The sequence below is a fragment of the Anomaloglossus baeobatrachus genome, chromosome 7, assembly GCF_048569485.1.
Source record: "Anomaloglossus baeobatrachus isolate aAnoBae1 chromosome 7, aAnoBae1.hap1, whole genome shotgun sequence".
Lineage (NCBI taxonomy): Eukaryota > Metazoa > Chordata > Amphibia > Anura > Aromobatidae > Anomaloglossus > Anomaloglossus baeobatrachus.
Genome location: NC_134359.1, coordinates 300,416,968 through 300,442,916, shown reverse-complemented (window position 1 = coordinate 300,442,916; position 25,949 = coordinate 300,416,968). Strand labels below are relative to the sequence as shown.

The 25,949-nt window shown below is 54.3% G+C and overlaps 1 protein-coding gene and 1 long non-coding RNA gene across 5 annotated transcripts; one reads left to right on the top strand and one right to left on the bottom strand.

Moving 5' to 3' along the window:
* Nucleotides 1–1,628: 1,628 nt before the first annotated feature.
* On the bottom strand, nucleotides 1,629–13,807 carry MAZ (MYC associated zinc finger protein). 4 transcript variants are annotated; one of them, XM_075318561.1, is made up of 6 exons: nucleotides 13,109–13,807; nucleotides 8,844–9,592; nucleotides 8,691–8,754; nucleotides 8,428–8,599; nucleotides 7,480–7,681; nucleotides 7,048–7,130 (listed from the first exon to the last, which is right to left on the bottom strand). In XM_075318561.1, exons 1-5 carry the CDS (start codon nucleotides 13,145–13,147, stop codon nucleotides 7,491–7,493), a joined length of 1,215 nt encoding a protein of 404 aa, XP_075174676.1. In that variant the 5' UTR covers nucleotides 13,148–13,807; the 3' UTR covers nucleotides 7,048–7,130; nucleotides 7,480–7,490. The 4 variants fall into 4 exon arrangements, with proteins under 4 accessions (XP_075174678.1, XP_075174679.1, XP_075174676.1 ...); XM_075318562.1 differs by having other exon boundaries at nucleotides 13,115–13,805; XM_075318563.1 differs by lacking the exon at nucleotides 7,480–7,681 and having other exon boundaries at nucleotides 1,629–7,130; nucleotides 13,109–13,802.
* Nucleotides 13,078–22,050, top strand: LOC142245661 (uncharacterized). Its single transcript, XR_012724788.1, has 2 exons — nucleotides 13,078–13,574; nucleotides 21,802–22,050. It is a non-coding gene; the product is annotated as an uncharacterized LOC142245661 (long non-coding RNA).
* The last annotated feature ends 3,899 nt before the right edge of the window (nucleotides 22,051–25,949 follow it).

Genomic DNA, 25,949 nt, shown 5'->3' with positions numbered 1-25,949 from the left:
GGTCAGGTCTCTTCTCCACCTTCCCAGTGTTGGTGTATACTGGTCAGGTCTCTTCTCCACGTTCCCAGTGTTGGTGTATACTGGTCAGGTCTCTTCTCCACGTTCCCAGTGTTGGTGTATACTGGTCGGGTCTCTTCTCCATGTTCACAGTGTTGGTGTATACTGGTCAGGTCTCTGCTTCATGTTCCCAGTGTTGGTGTATACTGGTCAGGTCTCTTCTCAATGTTCCCAGTGTTGGTGTATACTGGTCAGGTCTCTTCTCCACGTTCCCAGTGTTGGTGTATACTGGTCACTCTCTTGGGGATGTATACAGCTTTTTCTTCACCCACAAGTGTTGAATTGGGTTGAGCTCTGGGGACTGTGGGGACAATCCAGCTCCTCTACTTCATTGTCATTGACCCAGTTCTTCCCCAATCTCGCCGTATGCTTGGGGTTGTTGTTCTGCTGGAACACTATGTATAACATTTCTTACCCATAGCACTCAAGTGTATGAAGTAACTCGTCTTGTAGGATCCTCACATATAGCTCAGCATTGAGACCACCATCCAACCTGGTCAAGTATCCAATGCCTTTAGCTGTAAACACCCCCATATCATCAGGCTTCCTCCACTGAACTTGACCGTTCCTTCCATTTCTCGATCCATTTGTCCCTTTTTCCCCATTTCCCCCATCAGAACTATTAACTTTCATCTCATCCCTCCCTTTCACCTGTTTCCAATCTTCCACATTTTGTATTTTGGAATCTCGAGTCGATGCTTCTTATGATGATATTGCAGTTGCGTCTTCACCTTTTTTCGGGACACCATCCCAGACTTGTGAAACGCGCGTCGCTCGGTGCTTCATGGACGTCTGTGATCTCACTATTATGGAGCAGACGAGCCACCTCCACTACCGGGTTTGGCGCCCCAGAACTGAGAGACCTTGTGATGACTAACCATGGGCTTGTAACCAAGTCATGTCAGACTAACTTAAAGAGGTGGCCACTACTTTAACACTGATGACCCATCCTTGACATAGGTCATCAAGGTCTAATCAGCCAAGCTCCAGCACCCCGCACCTCCGCTGGTCAGCTGTGCTTCGTGCCGGCGGAGGCAACGGGAAATGCTCAGTGTGGGCGCTACCCCGTCTTCTGACACTTCACATCCACCTCCTATTCATTTGAATGGGGAGGAGACACGGATTAGATATTCCAAAAAACTTTTCTAATGTGAACACTGCTTTAGGAACCTTCAAGGCTTCTGCAGCTTTTTATGCAAGACAATGGTCTCCTTTCTTAACTTTTTAGACCATTCCTTGGACTACCTAAGAATATTACTGACCTGGAGACCATTGCCCACTAGGGCTGAGCCAATTCTTCAGGAACGTTGCCTGAATCTGGTGTCTGTCAGGTTATAACAGCCAGAAGAGCTCTAATAAGCATTACAGACTCCGGTGAGGATGCCGGGGTCAGTAACAATGGCATTTGTGCTGATTTGGAGAAATTACTTGTTATTTTGAGCCGTTTACATTGATTTATTGCATGTACGTTTTGCAATGGTGCCGCATTGACTTTATTACTATACCGCCCCCTATCTACAAGATTATAGTAAAATCCTCAATAAGCAAAAACAACGAGACAACTCTTGGGATTTCATATTTTTACTAAAATTCAGTTATTTCATAAGCAACAATGAGAAGTGAAACAGGGTGAAATACTTTATATACGGAGACAGATTATATGACACTGAGAACATAGAGAGGGGAGAACATGTTATTTACTAAGGGAGATCAAGAACAAAAGAAAAAAAATCCCAAAGTGTCGTACAGCGGCGGGAGCGAGGAGGTGAGACGAGAGATCGTCACCACAAGGACAGTTAAGAAAACTTTTTTCGTTGTTTTTTTTTTTTAAACTTTTAACAGTTATCAAAATGACAGATTTCCAGCAGTTTTCAGTATTTACAGTGCGGGATGCATGTGACACATACATTATATACAGCCTGTAACCGACCCCCTGTACACATTATATACACAAGGTCTCATGCACCCCACCTCACATCTGTGCACACACACACCTATTGTATATTTCCAACAAAAAAAAAAAAGACGCCCTGAAATGTTACCTTGCTGCAGAGACAAAGCTGATCCTTCCTGTTATAAGGGAGTTTACTGCCCTGAAACGTGGCCTTGCTGCAGTGACAAGTCGATCCTTCCTACTATAAGGGAGATTGCTGCCCTGAAATGTTACCTTGCTGCAGAGACAAAGCTGATCCTTCCTGTTATAAGGGAGTTTACTGCCCTGAAACGTCACCTTGCTGCAGTGACAAGTTGATCCTTCCTGTTATAAGGGAGTTTACTGCCCTGAAACGTGGCCTTGCTGCAGTGACAAGTCGGTCATTTCTGTTATAAGGAAGATGACTGTCCTGAAACGTGGCCTTGCTGCAGTGACAAGTTGATCCTTCCTACTATAAGGGAGATTGCTGCCCTGAAATGTTACCTTGCTGCAGAGACAAAGTCGATCCTTCCTGTTATAAGGGAGTTTACTGCCCTGAAACGTTACCTTGCTGCAGAGACAAGTCGAGCCTTCCTGTTATAAGAAATATCACTGTCCTGAAACGTGGCCTTGCTGCGGAGACAAGTCGATCATTTCTGTTATAAGGGATATCACTGCCCTGAACTGTTGCCTTGCTGCGGAGACAAGTCGAGCCTTCCTATTATAAGGAATATCACTGTCCTGAAACGTGGCCTTGCTGCAGAGACAAAGTCGATCATTTCTGTTATAAGGGATATCACTGCCCTGAAATGTTGCCTTGCTGCAGAGACAAGTCGAGCCTTCCTATTATAAGGAATATCACTGTCCTGAAACGTGGCCTTGCTGCGGAGACAAAGTCGATCATTTCTGTTATAAGGGATATCACTGTCCTGAAACGTGGCCTTGCTGCGGAGACAAAGTCGATCATTTCTGTTATAAGGGATATCACTGCCCTGAAACGTGGCCTTGCTGCAGAGACAAAGTCGATCCTACCTCTCATATGGGAGATTACGGTTTGCCCTTTAGGACTTTAGGGTTTGTATACAGGTTCCGGGACAACATGCAGGGCAAGAAAAGACCGCCGGGACAACGAAGGGCTGAAATGACCATGGACAGAGTCGATATAAAGTTATGTACACAGGCATTCATTCCTTCCGGAAAGTATATACACAAATTTGTACAGAAAACTGCTGCCCTCATTGTGCCCCTCCATAAAAACAAACAAAAACAAAAACAGCGGCCACCAACTCACATGGCTGCTAGCCACGTCAACCTCGGCTAGGATAGATGTAGTTCCACTACAAGGCTGACTTGGACTTGGTACTGAAGGCTGCGATGGGCGAATATGAAAACCGATGGACTCAGCCATGAAATGCAAACGAAGACCACCATGAAGACCCTTCATAGAGCCCTGTACTATCTATGTAGGATCCGTCGATGGGGGCAGAGGCCAAAGATCTGCTGGGATTTGTCAGAATTTTTGGTATTTTCCCGGGACCATATTGGTTTGGGTACATATAACCATGACTAGATATAATGTATCCAATCTTAATGTCACTGATACATTTCCGACTACGACAGATCAACGTGGACATGAAGCACAGAGCGGAGACGGTTCCCCCACTTTCCCAATTTTTAGCTATATGGGCGCCCGTGTGACGGAGGGAGATTGGCGCAGTGACGTTAGAAGTAAATCTCGGAGATAGATCTCTTTTCCCGAGCGATTTGTCCAAAGACTAAGAAACAAGGAACGCTCAATCTTCGGTTTTATAAGACGAACCCCAAATTTGAAGGAGGAAAATTGGAAAAAAATAAATTTTTACTGTTATAATGAAGGTCCGTTTTATATTAGCGCATCGGGGGGGGGGGGGGGGGGGTGGACGGGTCAGGAAGGTCACAGGAGGAAGGGTCTGTGATGCTGCGGGCTCGGAGGAGGGGTGTCATGGCTCAGAAGGGTTGGTAATGCTGCGGGCTCGGAGGCGGCGGTGTTGCGGCTCAAGAGGGTCAGTGTGCGGCGGCGAAGGGTCGGCAATACTGCGGGCTTGTGGGGTGTCAGAGCGGCGATCGCCATCGATTTGTCAGCGGATTGTAGGCTGCTTTGAATCACCGGCGGTTGATGCATTGGACTTCAAGAATATGGCCGCGGAGGCAGCGCGTGGGCAGATTGTTGATGCATTGGACTTCAAGAATATGGCCGCGGAGGCAGCCCGTGGGCAGATTGTTGATGCATTGGACTTCAAGAATATGGCCGCAGAGGCAGCACGTGGGCAGATTGACCTCCACGGCCATTTTCTTGAAGTGCATCATGTCAACTGCCAGCGATTCAAAGCAGCCTACAATCCGCAGGCAGATCAACGGTGCCCACTGCATCAAACACCCCACTAGCGTGCAGTATCGCCGACCCTCCGCTGCCGGACACTGACCCTCTTGAGCTGCAATACCATCTCCTCAGAGCGCACCATCAGATCATTGGTGCCTGCTGCCACGACACCCCACGAGCCCACAGTATCCCTAAATCTCTAACGCCGCACACTGACCCTCCTGAGCTGCTCCACTGCAGGGACACCCCCCTCCGAATCACAGACCTTGCGCCACCCCTGACGTCCCGGTAAGTCATATGCGGTTTGTCAGATGCACCCCCATTTTCCTCCCAGTTTGTGGAGGTGGGGGGGGGTGCATCTGACAAACTGAAAAAAAAAGCCCAAAACAAGGCATGAACGAGATTCAACGCAGTTTCCAATTCTCTTCCGGCGACCCCTCTGATTTTATGTAGGCGGGAAGCAGAAGTTTTATCCATAGTAAATCATAAGTTGTGCACCCCTCAATTTCTGATTTAACGAGGGCCAAAGTTTGGATCAGTCTCACCCTGAACGTTTTCGTCGTGCAAACGCACAAGACTCGTCATACGTTGCCCGAAGGAATTAAACTTTGATAAAGCGCGTCTCGTCATCCGCCCAAAAATCAAAACATGCAATGTGACCTCGAGGCGCGGGAATCCCAAACAGGGAATGTGACCAGATCCGCGGTAGATCCACGTGTCGGTGTGAAAGCCCCTCCGGTTGGGTTCCAGCTCGTGGCCGCCCCCTCCAGTTGGGGTCCAGCTCGTGGCCGACCCCTCCGGTTGGGGTCCAGCTCGTGGCCGACCCCTCCGGTTGGGGTCCAGCTCGTGGCCGACCCCTCCGGTTGGGGTCCAGCTCGTGGCCGACCCCTCCGGTTGGGGTCCAGCTCGTGGCCGACCCCTCCGGTTGGGGTCCAGCTCGTGGCCGACCCCTCCGGTTGGAGTCCAGCTCGTGGCCGACCCCTCCGGTTGGGGTCCAGCTCGTGGCCGACCCCTCCGGTTGGGGTCCAGCTCGTGGCCGACCCCTCCGGTTGGGGTCCAGCTCGTGGCCGACCCCTCCGGTTGGGGTCCAGCTCGTGGCCGACCCCTCCGGTTGGGGTCCAGCTCGTGGCCGACCCTCCGGTTGGGTTCCAGCTCGTGGCTGACCCCTCCGGTTGGGTTCCAGCCCGTGGCTGCCCCACCGGTTGGGTTCCAGCTCGTGGCCGCCACCGTTGCCATCTGCAGCCCGGATTCGGTGATTCTCCGACAACAAATGTAAGAAGAATTCAACCTTTAAGAAGAATATTCACAGTAATGGGAGCGCTGCGGAGGAGCAGCCTCAGTAGCCGGTATAAAATATATACGTATACCTTCTCTACGTATACCTTCCCTAAGCTAAAATCTGACCGTTGTATAGATTGTTATTCTATATTATATCCTAGAAACCTAAAAAATAAAATAAAATTTTAAAAAATATAGGAAAACTAAAAAGGGTTAAAAACTTAGAATTTATGCGCAAACCCCACAAGCCAATTGTTCACCAGAGAGAGACTGTTGCGAGGATGGATGACGGGTGGAGCTGTAATGGGCGATGATGGGATGCACCGGTGTGAACGCTACCTGACTGCCGAAAGTCACCAAACACCGGCAACTTGAGCTTTTCTAAGTGTGCAAAAACGGACAGGATCATGGTGGCTCCGTTGGAACCTGTCTAAAGGCATCTCTTTGATTGCAGTGTGGGGTGTGCTAGATGGGGGGGCAGCTGCCGAGAGCGCCGTACACGGTCATGACCTCTACTTTCTAGATCATGGATCATGTTGGGAACTGGATGCAAATCCCCATCGTAGACGGTTCTTTCCGTTCACACTTCTGACCCGATGGACTCGAGGTTTGCCCAGAAACGAGGCTGGAGCGGAAGTACAACCCGCTAATCACATGAAGCCCGATTGTGCGCGAGACTTGGATGGCGGGGTGATCAGGCCTTTATCTTCCGCTGCTCTCGGCTTAACCCGCGACATCCAGGAACTGACCACGTCACCTCTGACTAGCGCCATCATATCTCACGTCTTCACCATCCCATATCTCACGGCACTCGGTCAGCGCCCGCGACGTCCAGGTAAATTAAATGGATTTACTGCTCATAAATCTAGTGTCAAGAAATACTACTGGTGAACCCGAGCCCTCTGCCCGTCCGTGCCAGCCATGATTTCCCATCCTGACCCTCTCACCGGCCTGGTGCAAACTATCAATGCCGCCAGGTGAGCAGTTTCCAGACGAGGCATCGGTGCATGAATCCCATGCCGGGTGCTCATGTTACGGCGGGGGGGCAAAGTCACAACGGGCATCAAGTCCTACAAACATTACACTCCTCTTGCAAGGACACAGGGGTGCGTAGTGTACAAATGAGACTGCAACAGCAAACTTGGGGTCAATAAGGTACTCGAAAGTCATCCTTAGGGGCCGAGCTGTCGGTATGGATGTCGTCTTTTTCCTAAATCCCTTTTCACCTTCCTTTAGCCTCATGGTTTTTTTGTTTTTTTTCATTCACCTAGGAGGACAGAAGGTGGGAGGTGGGTTACATACAACCACTCTTCAAAAACATGTGTGCCCGAGCCGGGGGGACGGTGTGGACCCCCAAACACTGTACACAAACATATCAGAAGAGAGAGACGTCGTTGTCTGCACCCCCCTCCAGGAGAGCCAGTCACCAGGGCTGCGTGGACATCATGCCGGGAACACCAGTGTTCGGAAGCACAGCAGTGACGGCGGCCGTCGGATCCGCGTCAGGGCAGACTTGGCAGGTGCCTGCGAGGGAGGAGAACAGGAGAAAGGGGGCATTATTGGGGTGTAAGGGACTAAAAAAATGCAGAAAAAGGCAAGAAAGGGATAAAGTCAATGATTAGAGACTGAATAACAAGATATATACGCTGCAGAAAATACAATGAAGCATCTAGACAAGCAGAGCAGGGGCAGAGGCGACAGGGGTATCTCCAAACACAACCACGTGAGGACAGAACAGGCATGCTACAAGAGGAGGAATGGAGGACTACAGGGCATACCCCAAAACCCAGCAATGCTCAGCACAGCCGCCTCCAGCTACCAACAATGCATACATCCCCAGGAAAGGGAAGGGAAAAGGGAACTAGGCTCTTGCCTTAGCCGTGGTCACTGCAGTGGGAGTCCCTCAGCAAGCCCCGTGGCCCCCGACATGGCGTGTGTGTGCATGTGGCCGCTCAGCTGGGCCAGGGTTTTGCAGTGAACGCTGCACAACTTGCAGAGGAAGCTGTCTGCCCGTGGGCACACCAGACCGTGGTGCTTCACCGAGTGGACCCGCAGGTACGCAGCCGTGGCAAAACCTGCACGGGGGAGGAGAAGCACACGCCACTTTAAGGCCAGGCCACAGGCATCGCTCCGTCAATAGAACGTGATCCCCTCATCAATTCACCCACACCATTCTGCACGGTGCCGCTACCCCACTAAAGAACCAGTAAACGTTTATCGGAGCGCCTCAATCCAGAAACAATAGGAGACTCCAACGAAAAGGTTACAATAAATCGGTTTTAGAAACTATTTTTTCAAATATATATGAATATGGCGGTAAAGCAGAACGGTCTAATTTGTTTACTGGTTCTTTAATTCATAGCCAGGCTCCGCCCCCAAAGAGTCTAACATTCCACACACCCCGCCCCCAAGGAGCTCATTAATACTTATTTTAAACATTTGCAATAAACTAACATTAATCTTGTGTTCTTAGCTGAGAACACGTCATCTTCTGATATCTGTAGCATCGACTATACATCCCCCCATGACATAAAGTGCAGGAATTACAGACCTTTTAGATTTATAACCAATTATCCTGTCCCCCAACTTTAACATGTTAATAAAAAGAGCCCCTCCATTTTATCAGGCAACCAATCACACACAGTCAGGAGAGATTAAATGACTCTTAAATCAAAGACCACCCACTCTTCTATAAGAACGTGTTCACACATGGCCGAGAAGAGCATCGCTGGATATTGGGATATGCCAGATTGGGGGGGCTGTAGACGTGTAGTGGTGTGGTGTTGATATTTGTGTAACCCGCACCCCTCCAGAGACTCACCTTTGTTACACATGTCACACAGATGGCTGAGACCCTGGTTGTGGACCTTCATGTGGTCGGTGATGTAGGCAGCGCTGAGGAGCTTCCCACACACATGACAAGGAACCTTCTCCTCGTGTCGCACCATGTGGGCCCGCAGCCGATCTTTCGTAGCAAAAGCAGCTTCACAGGTCTGAAGGGAAAGGAGAACACAAGGATCTGAGTGTGAACAGCGACCTATAATCACAGGGAAGGGAACGCCGCCGCACGGTCTTTAGAAGTACCTGACATTTAAAGGGGCGCTCCGTAGAGTGAACTTGTCTGACGTGACTGTTCAAGTGATCGGGACTGAAAGAGGGAAAAAAAAGGGATGAAAAGGAAACACAAAATCAACACAAGGACACGAAGAAGGCGGAGGAGGAGGAGCGGCCTCTTACCGGGAGAATCCTTTTCCACAGTGGCTACATATGTAGGGCTTGTGCACAGTGCCATCGTGGGAGCGGACGTGATAAGTCATTCGGTCCTTGCGCTTGAAGCGCTGCTGACAGACGTGGCAGGAGTACGGCTTCTCATCGGAGTGTGACAGCTTGTGACGATTCAGGTGGTAAACATCCCGGAAAGCTTTCCCGCACATCTCACAGGCATGGTTTTTCCGAACCTTTTTCGCTGTAGGCGACGGCCCCGGTATAGGCAGCGTGGAAGGAGACGTGGGAACCTCCAGGGGTTCTGCACCGGTCCCGAGGGTTCCGGCAACACTGAGCAAACTGAGAGGAACCATGGTGGGCATCTTGACGGCAGGCTGCGCCCGAGCGGGTTTGGTGCCCGTGTGGATAGCTTCGTGTCTCCGCAGATTGTAGCCATTCTTAAACTCTTTGGAGCACAAGGAACATATGTAGGGGCCGCGGCTTTTAGACTTCTTGGGAAGTTCCATCACCGGGTGTAAAGGGAGAGCAGTGGAGACCGGGGAAGGCTGAGATGTAATTGAGGTTGGCACCATCTGCTGTGGGATGGACAGTCCCGGCACCACTTGTTTGAGGGCCGCCGTATCGACTGTGGAAGGGTGTTGGGGCGCCATAGTGTGCACCAATGTTTGTGATGTGAGGGATCCATCTGGCGGTGCAGTAACAGTTGCGAGCACAGGTAAAAGTTCAACTTGTAAGGGCTCAGCAGGGGGTGGAGGAGGGGTCTGAGGAAGAAAGAAAATGGTACTGAGGTATATCGATAACTAAGACAACATTCTCCAAGCTGACAAAACAACAATGGCGTAGGGTTGGGACCCTGCAACGTCTCCCACACATCAGCCATACACGGGAAGGAGACCAACCTTGCATTCACCCAAACATCAAGGCGTAGGGTCAGGACCCTGCAACGTCTCCCACACGTCAGCCAAACACGGGATAGTGGAAAACATCACGCCGTAGGGTCAGGATTCTGTAACGTCTCCTACACTTGGGATGGTGGCCAACCTCACATTCTTCCAAACATCGCGGCGTAGGGTCAGCACCCTGCAACGTCTCCCACACGTCAGCCAAACACGGGACAGTGGCCAACCTCACAGCGTAGGGTCGGGACCCTGCAACGTCTCCCACACATCAGCCATACACGGGACGGAGACCAACCTCGCATTCACCCAAACATCAAGGCGTAGGGTCAGCACCCTGCAACGTCTCCCACACGTCAGCCAAACACGGGACAGTGGCCAACCTCACAGCGTAGGGTCAGGACCCTGCAACGTCTCCCACACATCAGCCATACACGGGACGGAGACCAACCTTGCATTCACCCAAACATCAAGGCGTAGGGTCAGGACCCTGCAACGTCTCCCACACGTCAGCCAAACACGGGATAGTGGCCAACCTCACAGCGTAGGGTCAGGATTCTGCAACATCTACCTACACGTTAGCCAAATACGGGACGATGACCAACCTCACATTCACCCAAACATCAAAGCCTAGGATCAGGACCCTGCAATGTCTCCTACATGATGGCCAAGCACGGGATGGTGATCAACCTCACATTCACCCAAACATCGCGGCGTAGGGTCAGGACCCTGCAACGTCTCCTACACGTCAACCAAACACGGGACGGTGACCAACCTCACATTCTCCCAAAGATCACTATTAACGCAGATGATCGGCTGTGGCTCATTGTGCAGGATTATTTCTATAGGATGAGATCAAATGCAGCATTATGCAGGCAGAGCCCCCAAACAAATGGGATCATTCTCCACATCCGGAAGGTTGGGCAAACCCGTCCCCTTATTACCCCGAGACACCAGAGAATCCCTACATCCCGGATACAGAAGTATCTCTGTCCAGAATCCACTAACGTCCGGAGAGGGCAACGCTCGGGCACGTAGAACACTCACCGGGCTCTGCTATATGTGCGGCCGGAACGTGTCAGTATACCGCAATACAAAATACCGCTACTCCATTACATTTCTACGCTGTAACACGGGCATCAGTCATAGCACTATAACATACACTTTAAAAAGTGAACCCCCTTTACATGGGAACATTGCACCCGGGCTCAGTGCAGGCAGAATACGAGCCCCAGGAACCCTGGACTATGCATATGGGGCTATAGTGACTAGTGCTGGGCTATACAGCACATACCTTATGTAGCCCACCAGGTTTCCAAAGAGCCCCCTATCCGGGTCCATGCCCTGCCATTGCCATACAGACCCCGCAACCAAAAACAACCCTACCCCAATGAACCATTCACTGGTGCCCCAACTAAAACCAACAGTTTCCAAACCGGCCCCAAATTCTATTAATGCGTCACAAAATGGCTCGTTGGCCCTTCGTAGAGGCATTATTGCGGCTCGCCGGACCCTCCCCAGACAAGGGCATTATTGGGGCTGGAGGGCACAGGTCCACCACGGAGGTGTTATTGGGGTCGCACGGTGCAGGCCCTCCACAGAGGCATTATTGGGGGTCGCACGGCGCAGGCCCTCCACGGAGGCATTATTGGGGGTCGCACGGCGCAGGCCCTCCACGGAGGCATTATTGGGGGTCGCACGGCGCAGGCCCTCCACGGAGGCATTAATGGGGGTCGCACGGCGCAGGCCCTCCACGGAGGCATTATTGGGGGTCGCACGGCGCAGGCCCTCCACGGAGGCATTATTGGGGGTCGCACGGCGCAGGCCCTCCACGGAGGCATTATTGGGGGTCGCACGGCGCAGGCCCTCCACGGAGGCATTATTGGGGGTCGCACGGCGCAGGCCCTCCACGGAGGCATTATTGGGGGTCGCACGGCGCAGGCCCTCCACGGAGGCATTATTGGGGGTCGCACGGCGCAGGCCCTCCACGGAGGCATTATTGGGGGTCGCACGGCACAGGCCCTCCACGGAGGCATTATTGGGGGTCGCACGGCACAGGCCCTCCACGGAGGCATTATTGGGGGGGGTCGCACGGCGCAGGCCCTCCACGGAGGCATTATTGGGGGGGTCGCACGGCGCAGGCCCTCCACGGAGGCATTATTGGGAGTCGCACGGCGCAGGCCCTCCACGGAGGCATTATTGGGGGGGTCGCACGGCGCAGGCCCTCCACGGAGGCATTATTGGGAGTCGCACGGCGCAGGCCCTCCACGGAGGCATTATTGAGGGTCGCACGGAGGCATTATTGAGGGTCGCACGGCGCAGGCCCTCCACGGAGGCATTATTGGGGGTCGCACGGCGCAGGCCCTCCGCGGAGGCATTATTGGGGGTCGCACGGCGCAGGCCCTCCGCGGAGGCATTATTGGGGGTCGCACGGCGCAGGCCCTCCGCGGAGGCATTATTGGGGGTCGCACGGCGCAGGCCCCCCGCGGAGGCATTATTGGGGGTCGCACGGCGCAGGCCCCCCACGGAGGCATTATTGGGGGTCGCACGGCGCAGGCCCCCCCACGGAGGCATTATGGGGGGGTCGCACGGCGCAGGCCCCCCACGGAGGCATTATTGGGGGTCGCACGGCGCAGGCCCTCCACGGAGGCATTATTGGGGGTCGCACGGCGCAGGCCCTCCACGGAGGCATTATTGGGGTCGCACGGTGCAGGCCCTCCACGGAGGCATTATTGGGGGTCGCACGGCGCAGGCCCTCCACGGAGGCATTATTGGGGGCGCACGGCGCAGGCCCTCCACGGAGGCATTATTGGGGGCGCACGGTGCAGGCCCTCCACGGAGGCATTATTGGGGGCGCACGGTGCAGGCCCTCCACGGAGGCATTATTGGGGGCGCACGGTGCAGGCCCTCCACGGAGGCATTATTGGGGGCGCACGGCGCAGGCCCTCCACGGAGGCATTATTGGGGTCGCACGGCGCAGGCCCTCCACAGAGGCATTATTGGAGGTCGCACGGCACAGACCCTCCACGGAGGCATTATTTGGGGCGCACGGTGCAGGCCCTCCACGGAGGCATTATTGGGGGCGCACGGCGCAGGCCCTCCATGGAGGCATTATTGGGGTCGCCATGCGGGGAGCGCAGAGCATTATCCCTCGCAGAGCCTTGCTGCTATTTCTATGAAAGGGAAGAGGGAGAGGGAAGCGATGGGAGGGAGGGGTGGTGATTTAAACACCCAACACCATCTCTCTCCTCTCCCTCCCTCCCTGCAAAAAAAAAAAATCCACACTCGGAGGCAGAGGCAGCCGCAGCTTCCCCGCGCCCGTGCCCCCCGCGCCGCCGCTGCAGCCCCCGACCCCTCCGCCGCCCCCCGGCCCGCACTCACCATTACCTGGAATATAAAGCTGGTCCAGTTTGCGTCCATTTTTGCGGTATAGCGCACGGTATCGGCGACACTCGCCCCCTCCCTCCTCTCCGCTGATCACTGCCCCCTAAAGGCGGATTGGGGGGGTTTCTCCTAATTTAAACGAGGGAAAAAAATCCCCTATAAAATAGCCGGGGCATTGAATAAAGGATGCCGGGCTGCGGTGACATCACGCCCCCTCCCCCGCTGCCCGGCCGCTCCTCCCGCTCCCTCCTCCCCTTGCGGATTATTTACTATCCAAAATATGGCAGCTCCTGTGACCTTTCACCCTGCGGCTCCCCAGCCCCCATCTGCAGCGACCAGCCCCGATCCCCGCAGATCGCACCGATCCCAGATCCGCGGCAACTAAACACGAGCGACGATTTGCAACATTGTATCTATTTTTTTTCTTTCTTCCTTTTGCTGCAGATATGGACTGAACTAAAAGGTAAACAAGGGGAGGGGGAGCGACTGCAGCTCAGCGCAAAATGGAGGCCGAGGGGAAGGGGCGGCAGCGCCGGAAAACGTGCCCCGCTCCCATCCCCGGCCCACAGGGGGGACCCCGCTGCGCCCACCGCTCTGCGCCCTCCCCCTGCGCCAAATCCAACCTGCGGCCGAGGGAAGGAAGCCGCAGCTGCCATGCACAGCCCGAGGAGACGCCGCGAACACCCCCGCCCTGCGCGCGCACATGGACTCGTCCGCCTGCATTGATGAACAGCTTGCCTCTTAAAGGGGACGCCGCTCCGCCCCCTCCCTCGGCTCAAATATTTATCTGTCGGCAGAAGCTTTGAGCGCTCGATTGTTAAAGGGGCCGCGTCTCCTATTGCTCCTGGCTGCTGCATTCCACACAATGGCGACTGCTGGGGGTGGGGGCAGGGTAAGGTTACAGCAGCCATCACCTCACTGACAAGCCCGGCCACATTCACTGCCCGAAGAGGAGCCGCAATGTATAGAGAATTAGGAAGGAAATAGTCAAAATTAGTGATGAGCGGGCACTACCATGCTCGGGTGCTCAGTACTGGTAACTAGTGATGAGCGGGCACTACCATGCTCAGGTGCTCAGTACTGGTAACTAGTGATGAGCGGGCACTACCATGCTCGGGTGCTCTGTACTGGTAACTAGTGATGAGCGGGCACTACCATGCTCGGGTGCTCAGTACTGGTAACTAGTGATGAGCGGGCACTACCATGCTCAGGTGCTCAGTACTGGTAACTAGTGATGAGCGGGCACTACCATGCTCGGGTGCTCAGTACTGGTAACTAGTGATGAGCGGGCACTACCATGCTCAGGTGCTCAGTACTGGTAACTAGTGATGAGCGGGCACTACCATGCTCGGGTGCTCAGTACTGGTATCTAGTGATGGGCGGGCACTACCATGCTCGAGTGCTCAGTACTGGTAACTAGTGATGAGCGGGCACTACCATGCTCGGATGCTCTGTACTGGTAACTAGTGATGAGCGGGCACTACCATGCTCGGGTGCTCAGTACTGGTAACTAGTGATGAGCGGGCACTACCATGCTCAGGTGCTCACTACTGGTAACTAGTGATGAGCGGGCACTACCATGCTCGGGTGCTCTGTACTGGTAACTAGTGATGAGCGGGCACTACCATGCTCGGGTGCTCAGTACTGGTAACTAGTGATGAGCGGGCACTACCATGCTCAGGTGCTCAGTACTGGTAACTAGTGATGAGCGGGCACTACCATGCTCGGGTGCTCTGTACTGGTAACTAGTGATGAGCGGGCACTACCATGCTCGGGTGCTCAGTACTGGTAACTAGTGATGAGCGGGCACTACCATGCTCAGGTGCTCAGTACTGGTAACTAGTGATGAGCGGGCACTACCATGCTCGGGTGCTCAGTACTGGTAACTAGTGATGAGCGGGCACTACCATGCTCAGGTGCTCAGTACTGGTAACTAGTGATGAGCGGGCACTACCATGCTCGGGTGCTCAGTACTGGTATCTAGTGATGGGCGGGCACTACCATGCTCGAGTGCTCAGTACTGGTAACTAGTGATGAGCGGGCACTACCATGCTCGGATGCTCTGTACTGGTAACTAGTGATGAGCGGGCACTACCATGCTCGGGTGCTCAGTACTGGTAACTAGTGATGAGCGGGCACTACCATGCTCAGGTGCTCACTACTGGTAACTAGTGATGAGCGGGCACTACCATGCTCGGGTGCTCTGTACTGGTAACTAGTGATGAGCGGGCACTACCATGCTCGGGTGCTCAGTACTGGTAACTAGTGATGAGCGGGCACTACCATGCTCAGGTGCTCAGTACTGGTAACTAGTAATGAGTGGGCACTACCATGCTCAGTACTGGTAACTAGTGATGAGCGGGCACTACCATGCTCTGGTGCTCAGTACTGGTAACTAGTGATGAGCGGGCACTACCATGCTCGGGTGCTCAGTACTGGTAACTAGTGATGAGCGGGCAATACCATGCTCGGGTGCTCAGTACTGGTAACTAGTGATGAGCGGGCACTACCATGCTCGGGTGCTCAGTACTGGTAACTAATGATGAGCAGGCACTACCATGCTCGGGTGCTCAGTACTGGTAACTAGTGATGAGTGGGCACTACCATGCTCAGGTGCTCAGTACTGGTAACTAGTGATGAGCGGGCACTACCATGCTCGGGTGCTCAGTACTGGTAACTAGTGATGAGCGGGCACTACCATGCTCGGGTGCTCAGTACTGGTAACTAGTGATGAGCGGGCACTACCATGCTCGGGTGCTCAGTACTGGTAACTAGTGATGAGCGGGCACTACCATGCTCGGGTGCTCAGTACTGGTAACTAGTGATGATTGGGCACTACCATGCTCGGGTGCTCAGTACTGGTAACTAGTGATGATTGGGCACTACCATGCTCGGGTGCTCAGTACTGGTAACTAGTGATGATTGGGCACTACCATGCTCGGGTGCTCAGTACTGGTAACTAGTGATGAGTGGGCACTACCATGCTCGGGTGCTCAGTACTGATAACTAGTGATGAGCGGGCACTACCATGCTCGGGTGCTCAGTACTGGTAACTAGTGATGAGCGGGCACTACCATGCTTGGGTGCTCAGTACTGGTAACTAGTGATGAGCGGGCACTACCATGCTTGGGTGCTCAGTACTGGTAACTAGTGATGAGCGGGCACTACCATGCTCGGGTGCTTTGTACTGGTAACTAGTGATGAGCGGGCGCTACCATGCTCGGGTGCTCAGTACTGGTAACTAGTGATGAGCGGGCACTACCATGCTCGGGTGCTTTGTACTGGTAACTAGTGATGGGCGGGTACTACCATGCTCGGGTGCTTTGTACTGGTAACTAGTGATGAGCGGGCACTACCATGCTCGGGTGCTTTGTACTGGTAACTAGTGATGAGCGGGCACTACCATGCTCGGGTGCTCAGTACTGGTAACTAGTGATGAGCGGGCACTACCATGCTCGGGTGCTCAGTACTGGTAACTAGTGATGAGCGGGCAATACCATGCTCGGGTGCTCAGTACTGGTAACTAGTGATGAGCGGGCACTACCATGCTCGGGTGCTCAGTACTGGTAACTAATGATGAGCAGGCACTACCATGCTCGGGTGCTCAGTACTGGTAACTAGTGATGAGTGGGCACTACCATGCTCAGGTGCTCAGTACTGGTAACTAGTGATGAGCGGGCACTACCATGCTCGGGTGCTCAGTACTGGTAACTAGTGATGAGCGGGCACTACCATGCTCGGGTGCTCAGTACTGGTAACTAGTGATGAGCGGGCACTACCATGCTCGGGTGCTCAGTACTGGTAACTAGTGATGAGCGGGCACTACCATGCTCGGGTGCTCAGTACTGGTAACTAGTGATGATTGGGCACTACCATGCTCGGGTGCTCAGTACTGGTAACTAGTGATGATTGGGCACTACCATGCTCGGGTGCTCAGTACTGGTAACTAGTGATGATTGGGCACTACCATGCTCGGGTGCTCAGTACTGGTAACTAGTGATGAGTGGGCACTACCATGCTCGGGTGCTCAGTACTGATAACTAGTGATGAGCGGGCACTACCATGCTCGGGTGCTCAGTACTGGTAACTAGTGATGAGCGGGCACTACCATGCTTGGGTGCTCAGTACTGGTAACTAGTGATGAGCGGGCACTACCATGCTTGGGTGCTCAGTACTGGTAACTAGTGATGAGCGGGCACTACCATGCTCGGGTGCTTTGTACTGGTAACTAGTGATGAGCGGGCGCTACCATGCTCGGGTGCTCAGTACTGGTAACTAGTGATGAGCGGGCACTACCATGCTCGGGTGCTTTGTACTGGTAACTAGTGATGGGCGGGTACTACCATGCTCGGGTGCTTTGTACTGGTAACTAGTGATGAGCGGGCACTACCATGCTCGGGTGCTTTGTACTGGTAACTAGTGATGAGCGGGCACTACCATGCTCGGGTGCTCAGTACTGGTAACTAGTGATGAGCGGGCACTACCATGCTCGGGTGCTCAGTACTGGTAACTAGTGATGAGCGGGCACTACCATGCTCGGGTGCTTTGTACTGGTAACTAGTGATGATTGGGCACTACCATGCTCGGGTGCTCAGTACTGGTAACTAGTGATGATTGGGCACTACCATGCTCGGGTGCTCAGTACTGGTAACTAGTGATGAGTGGGCACTACCATGCTCAGGTGCTCAGTACTCGTACATTGCTATACGAGCTCCACCGTGTCCCCCGCACCCTGCTATACGAGCTCCACCGTGTCCCCCGCACCCTGCTATACGATCTCCACCGTGGCCCCCGCACCCTGCTATACGAGCTCCACCGTGGCCCCCGCACCCTGCTATACGATCTCCACCGTGGCCCCCGCACCCTGCTATACGATCTCCACCGTGGCCCCCGCACCCTGCTATACGAGCTCCACCGTGGCCCCCGCACCCTGCTATACAATCTCCACCGTGTCCCCCGCACCCTGCTATACGAGCTCCACCGTGTCCCCCGCACCCTGCTATACGAGCTCCACCGTGTCCCCTGCACCCTGCAATACGATCTCCACCGTGGCCCCCGCACTCTGCTATACGAGCTCCACCGTGTCCCCCGCACCCTGCTATACGATCTCCACCGTGGCCCCCGCACCCTGCTATACGAGCTCCACCGTGTCCCCCGCACCCTGCTATACGAGCTCCACTGTGTCCCCTGCACCCTGCTATACGAGCTCCACCATGGCCCCCGCACACTGCTATACGATCTCCACCGTGGCCCCCGCACCCTGCTATACGAGCTCCACCGTGTCCCCTGCACCCTGCTATACGAGCTCCACCGTGTCCCCCGCACCCTGCTATACGAGCTCCACCGTGTCCCCCGCACCCTGCTATACGATCCCCATCGTGTCCCCCGCACCCTGCTATACGATCCCCATCGTGTCCCCTGCACCTTGCTATACGATCCCCACCGTGTCCCCCGCACCCTGCTATACAATCTCCACCGTGTCCCCCGCACCTTGCTATACAATCTCCACCGTGTCCCCCGCACCCTGCTATACGAGCTCCACCGTGTGCCCTGCACCCTGCTATACGAGCTCCACTGTGTCCCCCGCACCCTGCTATATGAGCTCCACCGTGGCCCCCGCACCCTGCTATACGATCTCCACCGTGTCCCCCGCACCCTGCTATACGAGCTCCACCGTGTCCCCTGCACCCTGCTATACGATCTCCACCGTGGCCCCCGCACTCTGCTATACAAGCTCCACCGTGTCCCCCGCACCCTGCTATACGATTCCCACCGTGTCCCCCGCACCCTGCTATACAATCTCCACCGTGTCCCCTGCACCCTGCTATACGAGCTCCACCGTGTCCCCTGCACCCTGCTATACGAGCTCCACCGTGCCCCCGCACCCTGCTATACGAGCTCCACCATGTCCCCCGCACCCTGCTATATGAGCTCCACCGTGTCCCCCGCACCCTGCTATACGAGCTCCACCGAGTCCCCCGCACCCTGCTATACGAGCTCCACCGTGTCCCCCGCACCGTGCTATACGAGCTCCACCGTGTCCCCTGCACCCTGCTATACGAGCTCCACCGTGTCCCCCGCACCCTGCTATACGAGCTCCACCGTGTCCCCCGCACCCTGCTATACGAGCTCCACCGTGTCCCCCGCACCCTGCTATACGAGCTCCACCGTGTCCCCCGCACTCTGCTATACGAACCTGAGCTCCACCGTGTACCCCGCACCCTGCTATACGAGCTCCACCGTGTCCCCCGCACCCTGCTATACGAGTTCCACCGTGTCCCCCGCACCCTGCTATACGAGCTCCACCGTGTCCCCCGCACCCTGCTATACGATCCCCACCGTGTCCCCCGCACCCTGCTATACGATCCCCATCGTGTCCCCCGCACCCTGCTATACAATCTCCACCGTGTCCCCCGCACCCTGCTATACAATCTCCACCGTGTCCCCCGCACCCTGCTATACGAGCTCCACCGTGTGCCCTGCACCCTGCTATACGAGCTCCACTGTGTCCCCCGCACCCTGCTATACGAGCTCCACCGTGGCCCCCGCACCCTGCTATACGATCTCCACCGTGTCCCCTGCACCCTGCTATACGAGCTCCACCGTGTCCCCTGCACCCTGCTATACGATCTCCACCGTGGCCCCCGCACTCTGCTATACGAGCTCCACCGTGTCCCCCGCACCCTGCTATACGAGCTCCACCGTGGTCCCCGCACCCTGCTATACGAGCTCCACTGTGTCCCCTGCACCCTGCTATACGAGCTCCACCGTGTCCCCCGCACCCTGCTATACGAGCTCCACCGTGTCCCCTGCACCCTGCTATACGAGCTCCATCATGGCCGCTGCACTCTGCTATACGAACCTGAGCTCCACCGTGTCCCCCGCACCCTGCTATACGAGCTCCACCGTGTCCCCCGCACCCTGCTATACGAGCTCCACCGTGTCCCCCGCACCCTGCTATACGAGCTCCACCGTGTCCCCCGCACCCTGCTATACGAGCCTGAGCTCCACCGTGTCCCCTGCACCCTGCTATACGAGCTCCATCGTGGCCGCCGCACCCTGCTATACGAGCCTGAGCTCCACAGTGTCCCCCGCACCCTGCTATACGAGCCTGAGCTCCACCGTGTCCCCTGCACCCTGCTATACGAGCTCCATCATGGCCGCCGCACCCTGCTATACGAGCTCCACCGTGTCCCCCGCACCCTGCTATACGAGCTCCACCGTGTCCCCTGCACCCTGCTATACGAGCTCCACCGTGTCCCTTGCACCCTGCTATACGAGCTCCATCATGGCCGCCGCACCCTGCTATACGAGCTCCACCGTGTCCCCTGCACCCTGCTATACGAGCTCCATCATGGCCGCCGCACCCTGCTATACGAGCTCCACCGTGTCCCCCGCACCCTGCTATACGAGCTCCACCGTGTCCCCCGCACCCTGCTATACGAGCTCCACCGTGTCCCCTGCACCCTGCTATACGAGCTCCACCGTGTCCCCCGCACCCTGCTATACGAGCTCCACCGTGTCCCCTGCACCCTGCTATACGAGCTCCACGTGTCCCCTGCACCCTGCTATACGAGCTCCACCGTGTCCCCCGCACCCTGCTATACGAGCTCCACCGTGTCCCCCGCACCCTGCTATACGAGCTCCACCGTGTCCCCTGCACCCTGCTATACGAGCTCCACCGTGTCCCCTGCACCCTGCTATACGAGCTCCATCATGGCCGCCGCACCCTGCTATACGAGCTCCACCGTGTCCCCATGCACCCTGATATACGAGCTCCATCATGGCCGCCGCACCCTGCTATACGAGCTCCACCGTGTCCCCCGCACCCTGCTATACGAGCTCCACCGTGTCCCCTGCACCCTGCTATACGAGCTCCACCGTGTCCCTTGCACCCTGCTATACGAGCTCCATCATGGCCGCCGCACCCTGCTATACGAGCTCCACCGTGTCCCCCGCACCCTGCTATACGAGCTCCACCGTGTCCCCTGCACCCTGCTATACGAGCTCCACCGTGTCCCCTGCACCCTGCTATACGAGCTCCACCGTGTCCCCTGCACCCTGCTATACGAGCTCCACCGTGTCCCCTGCACCCTGCTATATGAGCTCCACCGTGTCCCCTGCACCCTGCTATACGAGCTCCATCATGGCCGCCGCACTCTGCTATACGAGCTCCACCATGTCCCCTGCACCCTGCTATACGAGCTCCACCGTGTCCCCTGCACCCTGCTATACGAGCTCCACCGTGTACCCCGCACCCTGCTATACGAGCTCCACCGTGTCCCCCGCACCCTGCTATACGAGCTCCATCATGGCCGCCGCACCCTGCTATACGAGCTCCACCGTGTCCCCCGCACCCTGCTATACGAGCTCCATCATGGGCGCCGCACCCTGCTATACGAGCTCCATCATGGCCGCCGCACCCTGCTATACGAGCCTGAGCTCCTCCGTGGCCCCCGCTCTGCAGTATGAGCTGCATCGTAGACTGTATGTACAGTAGGCGCTTTCTATCCTATATGCGCACATACAGCAGCTAATGATCATGGGGTGCCATTTATCTCTGTGGTCACCTTATTACTGCATCTGACAAAACAGAGCCGTCGTCCCGCTGTGTGCGCGGTGGTGGCTGTGGACAGAGCAGACACGACGCACAGACAAGAAATGTTATTTTGAGCGTCTTGTTGTTGCAGCTCTTTCAGGTGGACGCATAAACCTCGTGAACTATGTGCCCAGCAGTGGCCACAAACGCAGCGTGCACCGGGGCCGAGGACTCGTCTCTGCTCATCCATCCGCTGTCTGTGTGCCGAGCCGACCAGTGCAGCTTCGATGATGGGTCCTTGTGTGAACAGTCGCATCGTGCAGCCGCTCGGGCCAGGCCTCGCTGCGTTCCCTGTGTTCCTGGTGAACGGTGGCAGTGTAATAAATAACATGAAATGGGATTTTTCCTTTTTATTTTTTCCTTAATTGCTGATTAGTAGAATTTCTGGCGCACAGATAATCAGACACTGATGATTTTTTTTGCTGGTGGCTTTACACCTCCCGGCCCAACACGCGGCATCATTCCTACAAATCTCAGACTTTCTGCTGCTTCTGACCATAAACCCGAATGCACGGAGCCGCCGGTGACACTGCAACGTCTGCAGAAACGCGAGATGTCCCTGGCGGCTCCTCAGGCCCGGCCTCTGCGCACCCCGAGAGTTTAGGAGCTGTTGGTTTACAACATCAAACTATTTTTTTCTTATGAGTTTTTAGAACGTTTTCTATATATTTCTGCATCGCTGATTCCAAATCAGAAATCCCTTTTTTTGGTGCGTGCTCCAGTTTTTTGGCAATTTTAATTTCTTTTTGTTCCAGTTTATGGCGTGCGTTGCATGTAAAGGGCAACGACTCTTGGATTGAACATACCCAGAAGGCGATTACAGAGCAGCTGCGGTCACGGTTTGCTGTGTAACCTGCACATAGCGCCGTGTAGAGCAGCACGAGGAGCATTAGCACATACATACAATCTGCTGACACAGCCTCGTTAATGTGTTATCACTTTTACATAATTGTCGTCTTGAAATGTAAAAAATTATATTACCTGATAAAAGCCCTTTTATTTTGTGTTTACACCGAATCATGGCTTCCTCGAGTAGCGTAAATGTAAGAATAGTCCGTTCTGCTGTATATGTGGCTGCTATACACTTCAATATGTCATTATTTGTGACGCGTGCATATATTGCCTATTTTCAAGTTCCTCTTCAAGAGAAGAATTGGGCTCCTCATATTGTGTCATAATTGTGAGGACATGCTCGGTGCCTGGACAAAAGCAAAATGCAAAGGAAAGCCTTTTGGTATTGCCATGGTTTGGCGCGAACCTAAGGACCACAGCAGGGACTGTTATTTCTATCTGATCCATCCAAAGGGCATCAATATCCTAATATTCCTTCAGCAATACGACATATCCCAGAGACACTCTCTGTCCCGCACCCTGAGACACTCCCACAGTCTGAGACTCTCTGTCCCATACTCTGAGGCACTCTGTCCCGCATTCTGAGACACTCTGCCCCGCGCTCTGAGACACTCTATTCCACACTCTGAGACACTCTGTCCCGCACTCTGAGAAACTCTGCCCCGCGCTCTGAGACACTCTATTCCACACTCTGAGACACTCTATTCCACACTCTGAGACACTCTATTCCACACTCTGAGACACTCTCTGTCCCACACTCTGAGACATTCTCTGTCCCACACTCTGAGACACTCTGTCCTGCACTCTGAGACACTCTCTGTCCTGCACTCTGAGACACTCTCTGTCCCGTACTCTGAGACACTCTCTGTCCCGTACTCTGAGACACTCCCACACACTGAGACACTCTCTGTCCTGCACTCTGAGACACTCCCACACTCTGAGACACTCTGTCCCGCACTCTGAGACACTCCCACACACTGAGACACTCTCTGTCCTGCACTCTGAGACACTCCCACACACTGAGACACTCTCTGTCCTGCACTCTGAGACACTCCCACACTCTGAGACACTCTCTGTCCCACACTCTGAGACACTCTGTCCCGCACTCTGAGACACTCCCACACACTGAGACACTCTCTGTCCTGCACTCTGAGACACTCCCACACACTGAGACACTCTCTGTCCTGCACTCTGAGACACTCCCACACTCTGAGACACTCTCTGTCCCACACTCTGAGACACTCTGTCCCGCACTCTGAGACACTCCCACACACTGAGACACTCTCTGTCCTGCACTCTGAGACACTCTCTGTCCCGCACTCTGAGACACTCTCACACACTGAGACACTCTCTGTCCTGCACTCTGAGACACTCTGTCCCGTACTCTGAGACACTCCCACACTCTGAGACACTCTCTGTCTCACACTGTGAGACACTCCCGCACTCTGAGACACTCCCACACTCTGAGACACTCTCTGTCCCACACTGTGAGACACTCCCACACTCTGAGACTCTCTGTCCTGCACTCTGAGACACTCTGTCCCACACTCTGAGACACTCCCACCTCTAGTTTTCAATGATTTTATTTCTTGTAAGGGAACATGGTGATAAAACGTATGTTGATCAGAAGCATGAAGAAATGAATGTAGAATCTGAAGGGTCTTCTTCTGATACCAAGCAGTCATTAAGCCCTCAGCAGTTTAACCAACCTGAATTGAATGATTTAGTAAGAGATTTGGGCCTATCAAAGAAGGCAGCTGAGTTATTAGCCTCCAGGCTTCTTCACCGGTCAGCTAAAGTTTCCCATTTCAGGAAGCGTGAACACATTTTTTGGACTTTTTTTTTCAATGACAAACACTTTGTTTTCTGTCTTGATATCAGTTGTCTTCTCGGCCGGCTAGGTGTTACCACTTACAGGCCAACAGAATAGCGGCTATTTCTTGACAGCTCTAAATGGAGTCTGAAATGTGTTCTACATACCGGTAATGTTTACACAACGGTTCCAATTGATCATTCAACTCATCTTCCAGAAGATGATAATGACATAAAAATTGTCCTCTACTTACTGAAGTACGAGGAGCAGAATTGGATCATTTGTGTAGATCTAAAAATGGTAAATCTCCTGCTAGGACAACAGAGGTTTCACGAAGTCTCCTTGTTTTCTGTGTTTGTGGGACAGCCGAGCTCAGGAGAAACACTGGACACAGGAGGAACGGACGAAATATGAAGCTCTGGAAGTAAAGCCAGCTTTACACCTTACAATTAGGTATGCGATCTCGTATGCGATGTGACACGCCCAGGTCGCATATGCGATCTAATGAGATCACACGTAGGTCGTTCATTTGCTGTCACACGTGCGTTAGTAGTCTATGTTAAATTGGTCAATTTTGTGTGCGATCCTTCAGATCATGTGTTCTGTGACGTATGCATTGGGCACCCTTTTTTTTTTATTTATTGTCTTGCCAAGCGTGTGTAATGTGTAGGGATGCGTTTTTACTATGTCATCTGCCATTCAGCTCTGCTACATGGCCGCTGACAGCAGACACAGACAGCCATGTAGCAGAGCTGAATGGCAGATGACAGCAGACACAGACAGCCATGTAGCAGAGCTGAATGGCAGATGACAGCAGCCACAGACAGCCATGTAGCAGAGCTGAATGGCAGATGACAGCAGACACAGACAGCCATGTAGCAGAGCTGAATGACAGATGACAGCAGACACAGAAAGAGCCGCACTGTCAGAATGAACTCGGGTGAACTTCACCCGACTTCATGGTCATGCTGAGGCTCTGTCTGTGTCGCGTACTGATTAGCGGTCACCAGTGAAGGACTCACCGGTAACCGCTAAACTCCGGAGTGACTGAATTGAGCAATCCTCTCTCATACTCACCGATCCCCGGCGCTGCACGGCATTCACACTGCTCCGGCGGCTTTTACTGTTTTGAAAAAGCCGGCCGCCCATTAAACAATTTCGTATTCCCTGCTTTCCCCGCCCACCGGCGCCTATGATTGGTTACAGTGAGACACGCCCCCCACGCTGAGTGACAGGTGTCACACTGCACCCAATCACAGCAGCCGGTGGGCGTGTCTATACTGTGTAGTGAAATAAATAATTAAATAATTAAAAAAAACGGCGTGTGGTTCCCCCCCAATTTTAAAACCAGCCAGATAAAGCCATACGGCTGAAGGCTGGTATTCTCAGGATGGGGAGCTCCACGTTATGGGGAGCCCCCCAGCCTAACAATATCAGCCAACAGCCGCCCAGAATTGCCGCATACATTAGATGCGACAGTTCTGGGACTGTACCCGGCTCTTCCCGATTTGCCCTGGTGCGTTGGCAAATCGGGGTAATAAGGAGTTATTGGCAGCCCATAGCTGCCAATAAGT

What these genes read in the sequence shown, in the direction of transcription:
- MAZ (XM_075318561.1), bottom strand. Translation starts at nt 13,147, where the DNA reads ATGGACGCAAACTGGACCAGCTTTATATTCCAGGTAATG. An exon ending in GCTTTATATTCCAGGTAATG is followed by an intron (nt 9,593 to 13,108) that starts GTGAGTGCGGGC and finishes TTTCTTCCTCAG; the next exon opens with ACCCCTCCTCCACCCCCTGC. An exon ending in TGTGGAAAAGGATTCTCCCG is followed by an intron (nt 8,755 to 8,843) that starts GTAAGAGGCCGC and finishes TCCCTCTTTCAG; the next exon opens with TCCCGATCACTTGAACAGTC.